Source organism: Alligator sinensis, unplaced genomic scaffold, assembly GCF_000455745.1.
Source record: "Alligator sinensis unplaced genomic scaffold, ASM45574v1 scaffold916_1, whole genome shotgun sequence".
Classification (NCBI taxonomy): Eukaryota; Metazoa; Chordata; order Crocodylia; family Alligatoridae; genus Alligator; species Alligator sinensis.
In genome coordinates this window covers 354770-365598 of record NW_005842874.1, presented here as the reverse complement: position 1 = coordinate 365598, position 10829 = coordinate 354770, and the positions used below count along the sequence as shown (strand labels likewise).

The following is a 10829-nucleotide window of genomic DNA, read 5'->3' as shown; positions in this document are numbered from 1 at the left end:
CTTTCCTGCCTATGCAGGGGGTCGGACTCAATGATCTATTGAGGTCCCTTCCGACCCTAACATCTATGAATCTATGACTACCGATGGTCAGGATTTTTCCCCAAGTGTGAAATGCGAGAGATTTAACCACTCTGTAGAGGCACTGTGGCAGAGAGGCAAACGCATCTCACTATGGCACCAAAGCCATGAATATGAACCCATTTTGGACTTAGTTGACGGTAGCCCCTACACCAGGTAACCCAGCTGTCAATGGGTCATTCATGTAGGGGAGTCAACAGTAGATACTGATTCAGTCGGCATTGTTGTAAAAAGCAGCAACGACTATTCTCCCATTAAACATGCTGACGTTCATGAGGAACAACTGTGTCGAAGTCAGTGCAACATCAGTCTAAAACCAACGTACACAGAAGGAAGAACAAGCCCGTTAGACTTTTAAATCTACTTCGTAAATAAAAGCCCATGTTTGTTTAACATCTGCATTTCACATGAGGCCTGTAATTAATAGGAAAGAAAAACTTTTCCACTTTGTATTTGGGTTTGATCACATTATGTATAAGTAAGGCCCTACAGCGGAATACATCAACACTGCGATTTTGTTTTCATTTAAGACAGAATGTTCTTTCTAAGACTTTGGCAGGGCTCACGCATTGCCGATGAGACTGTGCTTTGCAAACGCATCTCGGAGGGCCCAGTGGGAGGATGAGAACAGCTAAAACTGGTGTAGGGGGGAAAAGGAAAGTAATTCTTATTACTTCAGTCATTTATTAATCATTATTTGAGAAGTGAGGGGAAGGACAAAAGATTAGCTTACATCATTGGCTACATGGAGGGACTCTGCAGCCTTCTCGTATTCTGGCTTCATTTTCTTACAGTGCCCACACCCTGCCAGAAAAAAGAAAAAAATTAAATGATCCATTATACAACGGTATTTTCCATTATGCTCCCTAAGCAGGGTCACACCGTGATTATGTAAAGACCCATCCAGCCATTACTGAGATCCAGGACCAAGGATAAACATCTAATATATTTCAGAACATATTTTACTTCATTTACTTGTACCAATGCTAGTAAGTTTTAGGATCATTTCCATAAAAGTAATGACAATTTAATATGCGGTGAAAGAATGCAATATGTAGTATCTTGTTCTTTTCCAGAATCCTACGAAGATTATATAGGTAGCATCTTTCAAGACACTGCTTTACAGTACACTTTTTGTCAAGTCACTTAGCCTGACTTAATTCAAATCCTAAATCCTTAGCTACACAAAGAAAACAAACATCCAGGTTGGTTTGCGCCAACAGCATTATTTAGTCATTTAAACTTCAATTTGACTGTACTGATATAAGCCCCACTTTGCACTGGTGCAGCCTGTTTATAATGGGGATTTGCACTGACGTAAAGCATACAATACATATGCTTTTACATAGGCAAGGCCTGTATAATGGAGATGTTAGTATGCCACCTGTGCAAAGATCTTCAAGACTTATGTCTAAAAAGCATTATTTAGGCACAAAATTACATTATGGTAATGAGGTAAAATGGCCACCTTATGCACACATGATAAAACTAACTTTTTAAAGCTGCTTTCTTCCTCTACAAGCCCTTCCAAAGCTTCCAGGCAGACTAAGATCTTCAAAACTGGAGTAGGTAGGTACCCTGCCAGGACATAAGACCTAGGTCTGAGCAGCTACGGTGCAAGTTGTAGATGGGACTCGTTTCAGGCTGGATGATTGAGTTACTCTCATGCAACTCTCTCCATTCTTCCCAAGGCATGCCAACACAGATGAGGTTCCCTCTGGCCTAACGAAAAGGAGAACAGGTGAGGCCCAGCCATCAGTTATGGATGAAGAGCTTGAAAGAGTTGCAACTAATTCCTATAAATGGCCATCTATACTAAAGGCCCTGTCAGATGCTGCTAAATGAACTGTGCTGTTAACAGGACACACTGCATCTGGCTATTGATTTCTGGAAAAGTCCTGACAGGTACTTTCCTGCTGGACAAAGTCAGTCCTGTTTTCCTCTTCCTTGTGGTTATATGTAAAGGCCCAGGCTTTGAAAAGCATGAAAGCCAAGGCAGACGTCCACTTCCGCTCCACTACAGCTGTTTCTAAGTTTGGTAAGGAGCGGGGTTAGGGTGCTGTCAATAAGGACACAGAGCCTAAGCAGAACAAAAAGTATCGCTCAATCTCACCGCAGGGAAGAACGGAGTCAGAGCAGCCATGGACCAAGCTTGGGCTTGGTTTTAAAAACCACAGTTGGATAACCCTGGTTTGACCCATCTCTAGAGGTGAAGAGCCCCGTTTCCATCCGCTCCTCTTGCAGCCCAGCAAGAGGAGGGTCTAGTATGATGCATTATGGTGCAACTTGTACACAACAAGCAGGGATTTATGGCGTACAACTCCAGCTGCTATAGCTGACACACTCTGGGTGCAATCCTGGCTGCAGCTGTAATGCGGTACAGACATAACCAAGCTGGTTTTGAACAAATCGGGCTTAGGTGCCAGTTGCGATGTACAGGCTGCAGTAAGGAGCTCAGAGCAAGCTGCAAAATCTGCCTGAGAAGAATAACCGAGTTGCAGCAGCTGGACAGCTACCGGTTCCTGAATTAGACAGTTTGATAACTAGCTTGGATGAGTCTACATTGCACGGCAGACAGAACCACAACTGAAGTCCAGGCTGTAAAAATGCCCCATGGTATCAATTACACAACACTGGCTGCAGTGACTTACATCCTCCGTGTGAAAAAATACAAGTGCATTTTTAAAGCCATAAATATGGAAGAACCAGGTGGTTTTAAGAATGCAGGGAAAGCTATAAAGGAGAGATTTTGCAGTCAGAGAAAGTAAGAGCACAGAACATGGAGCCTGACATGACAGGTAAGAGGTGAAATCCTATTCAGAGGCTAGAAAAGCCTGAGAAAGAGTTACTGTCTCAGCACTGCTTGTCCTGTTTTTAAGAGTATGCAAAAAGCCAGCAAAATGATTTATTTGCCACCCACAGAAATCTTGCAGTCGCATGGCTTTCTGGAAGGGACTGACAGTTCCCACTGACATCTGCTTGACTTGATTTATTTCCCCTTTTTGGAACGGAGAACTTTATTTACAGGTGGAGATTCCACAGAATGAATAAAGAGCGCTTCGCATCACGGCTGAGACCACTTGGGAACTGAACTCAGCAGCCTGAAGTACCCCAACCTCTCCCAGGTCATGTACAGAGTAGTACAGTATTCCACCACCACGGCCTGGAGGCTACATTTGGATTAATCTCAGGTGGCAAAAATCTTAAAAGCCATCACTTGAAGTCCTTTCCAGCCCCTAACATCCATGAAACTTTCCCCAAAACAAAAGTTACTCTGCCCAGCTTTATGGGGACTTTTCCATTCCCTTTCACTGCTTGGTACTGCTGCCTCCCTTCAGCTGAGATTAAGTTAAGAAGCTGTCAACCCAGCAAATCAAATCTCCTGGGGTCACTTATCCTGCCTTTCCCTATTCTTGTCAGAATCATCATGACATTCGTATGGCCAATGAGAAAGCCATTTAAATGAATTTCAAGCTCACGGTCTTTTCTTTGACTGCCATGTTATGCTGCTCAGCACAGCTTATATCCCCCAGTACCAAGCTCCTCTAGTTTTAGACATTTTTTAGGTGTAAAATGAATGGGAAAACAACAACAATTCTACAAGATGCCTTTAACCCAGATGCCACAATGTGCTGTGTAAGCTCTGCTGGGATTACAGAAGGAAGCCCTTAGGTTTTGCAGCAAACACCTTTGATGTTCATTCTTAGAGGATGCATTTCTGTGTTAAGTGTATATTGACATAGGGATCCATTACGAGCAAAAATACTAAGGAAGAGAATTGACCTCTCCAGTCCCAGGAGAGGAAGAGAAAGGTCAAGAAAAACCCCTAAGGATGCCCTGCTGCCTGCCTGCCATATGGACTGACGTCAGCTCCTTCACTCTAGATGGGACCAGGATCTTGGAGATACCTGGGAATAAGGACTCTTGGAGTTTTGTTTTTTCACTGTAGGATGAGGAAACCCTCCCACTGAAATAATGACAATTAATCTTACCCTGCAATGGGAAACCAGATCTGAAAAATAATCATAGGTACCTCACGGAGGTCCTCTATGTAGGTGGCTTTGCCCAGCTATAAAATGGGCATCCTACCTCATTGACCGAGTCTAAATCCTTCACGTTGCACAAAAGGAAAGGCAGAATGCACATATTAACATCACAGAGAAAAAAGAGGGAGAGATCTACACTCTTAAAAATCAAAATCCTGAAATGTGAAACGTGGTGTAAAACAAGCCCTTGCTAATTGTTTTAAAATAGCTGCATGAATGAAGTGAGAGCACCCATTTCCCATTTTATTTATAATTGATGTTCTTGTTCGGTCCAAGTAACCATGCGAATAAATAAATTCTCCCTTTGATGCAGTGGCTGTTAATCAGGAGTCACAAATTTCAATTACATGCCCATGACTGGGGCCATTCAAAGTTTTCTGACTCATTTCAGAGCTGGAAAAGCAAGGGGATCTGGCCATCAGTCACTAGACGCAGCAGACTAAAGCCCTGCAAGTCAGGCAGGAGTAACTCAGCATGTCCAGCTATGTACAGTTGAGAGAACTATCTACTATAAAAAAAAACAAAACAGTGGGACGACAGTAGTTTGGGAGGTCAACAGCACACTGAAAAGGAAAGGTTAAAAAAAAAAAAAAAAAAAAAAAAAAAAGAGACCCTGTTACTGGTCAGCAATTGAGTATTTCCATATGACTGTCCCTCTGCTCCAGTCCAGGTCACAATTTTCACAAGGAAATAAAGAAAATGGACAAGGAGCATAGCAGATAAAGGAGGGAGTGCTCATCGCAATGACAATCTGACATGCTGCAGCTTTCCCACTAGCTGCAATGGAGGGCCACCTTTATAGGGACCTAATCACCAACGTTTTCGCCTGTGACTGCATGCAGGACGGCCACTCCCCCAAGTGGGACAAAAGCACTTGGGGTCTCAGGGGTCTGGTCTGTAGCTGGTATAAATCCATGCTGCTCTCAAAAGTCAATAGAGCTATGCCAGTTTACTCCAGTTGAAGATTTAGTCCCAGGAAGCAAAAGAGCACATTATTTCTGATTCATCACTGCATCATTCCAGTTTTTGTACTAACAGAAATCCACTGAGACCAAGAAAGTTACACCCACATGCAGCTGGTGTTGCAGGGTGGTGACTCAGGTCCATAGTCAGTCCCATTAAAATAAGAACATATTTACAAGCAGAGGAATAAGAAATTCAAGAGCACAAAGCAGTCCACTGATTTCAGCGCATCCCATCCTACACAACTGTCCAGATTGTTACAACCATTCGTTCTTGTTTTCACACGAGAAGGAGCAGGTGAAAATAGGGGAGCACAGAATGCTTCAGCCACCACCGTTCCTGAATGAAGACTTCAGCCTACAAATCTCATGCAAGGAAATGATTTGTTCTGCCACCTGACTGGAGCAGACTTGTAATGCAAAATCCAAGTCACATATCAGCTGCAGGTTATCATCTGGTAGAACAATGTTGCTTTTAAAATAGAAAATTAATTGCAAACACACTATAGAGACAGCAACATTCATGTTCTACAACTGCTACAATTGTCAAACGTATCTCCTGAGGCTCCAGTTTAAGAAGTGGACTAAAATGTTTTCCAAGAGAAAAGACCCGAGGCATCTGCATTTTAGCCTTCAGCAACTGATTGCAAAGACCTAAGCCGCAGAATGGAATCCATTAAGTTTTATATTACTTTAGTCACCTGCCATGCCATTAACCACTGAAGGAAACAGGCAATCCTGAACTCAGACCTTCAGAAGGTAGAAACAGATGCACTTCCAAGGACAGTGCTCTGGCACTGATGGCTTTTGTTGTGCTCCCAAGTATTTGTGCTTGGTATTTTCACCAGCCTTTTAAACTTCTGGGAGCCATTTATGAAGCTGAGCCAACACAAGGGTCCATTTTCTGCGTGTCTGAAGCCCTGGCTGATGGACCCATAATTGGCTCTAAACGCACATTGCAAGAAGTCTCAAAAAAACAAAAATGCAGGGATTGATAATGGCTGGTAAGGGTTTCCCAGTCAACACTTCTATGATGTTCTGCAAGAACTGGGACATAACCAAATTAGACCATGAAAGCAACAAGCTTTGGAAACAGATTTCCAGCTGGAACAGGGAAAATCAACTACTTTTAAGATATAACTTGATCACAGAATCAGTTAGAAGCGACCTCAAGTGCTATTGTCCAGAGATTCAAGATTCATTGGTCCTAAACTATCCCAGATGGATCTCTCTCCAGCCTTCTTCTGCAAACCTAGGAGGTGAAAGTGATAGCAGGAGACTATACAGGCAGTCCTCGGACTTACGACAACTGGTTCCTGAAAACCGTGTCTTAAGTCAAAACGTTGCAACTCGGAACCAATTTTCTCATAAGAAACAACGTTATAAATGGGGGATTGGTTCCTGAACCAAGGCCCGATACCGTCTTTTCACTAAAAATACCCCAGAATTTTGTACTCGATCAATTATAGATGGGTGATATAGCTACATTAATATATTTATATTGTAAATAGCAATCATACTGATATGGAAGGACTTCTTTGAGGTGACTTTGCTGGACTTTTTGAAGGGCTCTTGGTTGCACTTTTTGACAAGGTTCTTGGCTAGAGTCTTGTCTGCTTTCTTAAAGAAAGTGTCCAAGGAAGTTTGGACAGACGTTCTCCAGGGAGATGAGCAACTCAGTGAACTTGTTCGCTGGCATGGTGTTGCATCGACTCAAGCGTTGTAAAGTCAAAACTGACATCAGAAAGTTGAAACAGGGTGTCAACTGATAAACATTATAAGTGCAAAACCTTGCAACACGAAACCTTGCAAGTCGAGGACTGCCTGTACTTGCCCATCCAAAAAGACCATTCCAGGTCTTTGCTCCTAAATCGAACAATTTAAGTTACAACTTAAGCAATATATACACGTGTCCTGCAGAACTCACTGCTGTTAATATTCTTGTTAAGCTTATTTAAGAGGCTTAAATAACAGCTGCTGGTTGTCTTTTTTATATATTAATTAAAGTCTGAATAATGGAATATATTAATTAGAATACAAATAATGATCTTAATTCATGTCTCAAACCATAAACTTGATTACAAGAGGTCCTGTCCTGCACAATTAGTTACACCGATAGTGGTGACAGCGGTGGCATGACATGCCTCGTCCAGAAGGCAGGAAGGAGTGGAGAAAGGACACTGGACCAGAAGGACCTTTAGCTTCTTACAAAACTGTAGGTCTTTATCAATGTGATAAGAAACTCAATATTATAACTCCCCCCCATACATATGTATCCTCCTATACAGTACTTCCAACCCCTGTAGCCCAGGCAGATCAGGAGTGGGAAGCAAACCCAAGTCTCTTCCATAGTAATGCAATGCTTTAGCCAAAAGGAAATGCTTCCCCCCACAGTATTTTATTTTGTTATTATTGATTTGTGACAACATATATGGCACCATTAAGATGACTCAAACACAGACAAATTGTATTGCAGCAAATTGTTTTCAAAAGTTCTGCTGTGATGGATATATTTCTACCCTAAAAACTTACAGCTGTGCCTACAGAGGACCCGCCGCAAACCAATCATTATCCAGCAACTTGGTTGCTGCATAGGCAGTCTGTCTTATTGCAGTCCCTGGAATACAAATGGCTCTGCTGCTCCATGTCACTTATTTATTGTTTGCTTCTTTCAAGTTATTAAGCTGTATAAATAAATATCACGCTTTTAGTCACGTCCCCTGGTTTCGACACAATATTGTCTGAGGGCATGAAGTGAAGGCAGAGACGTGACAAGCAAGAGATAAAGGCCATCACCAACTTCCGACGGACTGAGAATCAGGAATTTCTGATTTGCAGAACCCTAGAGACAAATTAAATTGTGAATAAAGATTCTAAAGAATCATTAAATTCCTTCTATTGACAAGCTAGTCGGGCAACATTACCATGCATCACACTATTCATTAGATCGTGCCATCTCCACATTCACCTATCGCTGCTTACCGCAAATATTTCTATTAACCTAATGGGAAAACACACGTTTGAAGCACAACCTGCAGTGCCTTCTGCGGGGAGTTCACATTTAATTTACATTTAATTCTGCAAATAGCCTGAAACAAAAAAACTTTGGGGCTGCTGCACTAACCCGAACATGGGGCTCTGCAGGGCAGTGCAGAGGACACAGATCTGACTTCTATGCCCGTCAGCCGGTCAAAAACAATTATTCAATTATTTCATCCTAGGCTATGGATAAATGCAACTCTTAACTGTTTTAAGGGGCGGGGGTGCTGCTGTTCAAGAGTGCACATCCGCCGTTACAGATCAAATCGCTGTAACTTTACCCTCTGAATGAAGCAGACTAAAAGTTTCAATGGCTTTATTACACTTGTACAACTACAGTAGCACGGATAGCTGTAATAGTTGCAATGCAACAACTTATACTAGGATCATTTGATATCAGCTGTCAGATCTGTTTATACCCTTAAATGAGCCTGGCCCAGACTTCAACCTTGACCAGAGAGTACACGCTGGGAAGAAACTGGGGTACAAAGAGTGATGGCAGGAATGTAAAATGGTTAGTCAAGAAAAGAGGACATTGGCAGGACACCGACCTTGCAACACAACCTGCATATAGTAGTCACTGACTGCTGCCAGCACGAAAGACAGATGGACGCTGCCACCTCACAGGGCCTGCTGCCTCCACATGAATTAAATCCTTTCCGATGGTCTTCTGGGACACTAGAGGCATTTCTGTGACCAACTTCTTAAGGAAGGGGGCCACTGAACGTGGACTATTACTGCAATTTACTTGGCGAGAATCTGAAGCCAGCCTCCTGAAGCAAGTGTCGTGGAGCTCGGATAAAAGGAGTACCACCCCTCCACCGCAACAACTGGATTTGAAGCCACTGAAAACGTTGGATTTGAGGGCTTTCCTTATCCCCCACTTCCACCCATGACCTCGCTCCAAGGGACTTGAACCCATTATGTTCTCTAAGTGAAAGCCTGGGAGGAAGAACCAGCAAAAAGGAGATCCTTCAGGAGCCTCCCAAATCCTTCTTTCCAACTGGAATAAGAGTCTTAGCAGGACATGGCAGATGTACAGCAAAAAGTAGGGGAACTGCACAGAAAGAGAGACTGAATAATCAATGCCAACAGGTTGCAATCAAACATACTTTACCACGATGTTCTGGTATCTTTCTGATGGATACATGTATAATCCTAGCTTCCCCATCACACAGAAGAATACAAATATATCACCCCTTTTGGGAATATTCTTGAACATGACGATATTTATTATGCATCAACTAACAGAGTTGTACGAAGGTCTGATGGGAGACCACTTGCAATTTCTTCACATATAAAAAGACAATATACAAGAGCAGCTGCGGACTCCTCCGAGTAATTTAGCCTGCTACGTTTCAGACCTCTGAATGGAAACAGGCTGCAAACTTATATGACAGATCACGGGGGAAGGAGCAAACAGCACGCAACACCTACAGAGCACTAAGGTTGCACTGTTACATACTGAATAGCTGCGAAAGGCCAAAGCAAGTTTGTTTGTTCATTTTCCCTGAACACATGGGTATGCTCCCATATTCATTCCCATTCATTTAGTTGTCACAATGATCCCATATACTCTGATCAGCTTATACCAGATCTGAGGGCAAAGCAGACCTCCAGGTAGGTTTCTGGACAGCACAGAGCCCACCTCTTGAAGATCAGGGGCCGTGGATATCTCTGACGTTGTTCCCTTATATCTAAAGCTGCATATTCTAGGAATTCTGTTGCCGCCAACATACCATACTTTTTTCAGCAACAGCACTGACCTCCAAGCCTGAGGCAGCTCAAGCTGAGTTCATGGGGTATCCAGGTGGAGTAGACACCTGCTTATGAAGTCTGCAGTTATTCCCCAACTTCAATATCACTGCCTGTTTGTAGCAGTGTACTGGATTAGATTTCCCCCTGCGTGTTTAAATTACCGACGGCGAGACAGAACACGTCCTCCAGTAGTACATGCTTTGTACTGGATTCTTCAAGGACTTACGACTTGGCCAGATCAAATCTTTTTAGGCAGCAAGAGCAAGTGGTGCTCTTCATGGAAGACTGTACACCAAACATCCATTTTCAATTCAATCTGGTTTTGCTGTTTCCAATTAAATACAGCTTCCATGGGGTTTTTTGTTTTGGGGGAGTTTTTAAAAGTCAAAACTGTCCAATTCCCCTTTTTCCTCCTACTCAAACTGACCTCAAATCTTATGCATTTAGAGATTGTCACTGCAAGAGGCCAAGCCTGGAATATTTCAGTACAAAAGGTGATGGCCCAGCAAGTTCTGTGGAACCGAAAATACAGAATCAGAATGGAAACGTGTGAAATTCTGATTTATGCCAACCCCTGCTGTTCTGGCCTTGACAGCTTAAGTTCTAGACATTAGCAAGAGTGCAGGAGGAGAATAGATGAGCTTAAGATCACATGCTGGATTTCTTGCTTGCTTTTTTTTTTTTTTTTCTTTTTCTTTACAAGGTTTATGTAACAGCTAACTCCGCAAAAATCTTGCAGTGGAAAAAGCAGAGAGAGTCACAACTACTTTTAGAAAGGTAGCCACAGGGTATACTGAGTAGTTTATTAAATGTGTTCTGCATGCTGTAGAAGTCAGATAAAACTAAAACGAATTGGCAAAACCTCTCTCCCAGAAGTCCAGCGTGTGGCTACATTATTTGTATGGCAAGGAGCACGAGGGCTAAAATCAACTCGGGGGTAAAGCCC

At 42.7% G+C, this 10829-nt stretch overlaps 1 protein-coding gene across 5 annotated transcripts in view; it reads right to left on the bottom strand.

Annotated features, from left to right (window-relative positions):
• The window catches only part of PDIA5 (protein disulfide isomerase family A member 5), a 139533-nt gene that overhangs the window by 49585 nt on the left and 79119 nt on the right, over positions 1-10829 (bottom strand). For all 5 annotated transcript variants that reach the window (XR_003091828.1, XM_025191966.1, XM_025191964.1 and 2 more), the window contains one exon: positions 812-882. Coding sequence is in view for 4 of the 5 variants with exons in the window: in XM_025191966.1 (XP_025047751.1) it covers positions 812-882 (71 nt within the window). In the remaining variant the exon portion in view is untranslated. The remainder of the gene's footprint in view (positions 1-811; positions 883-10829) is intronic.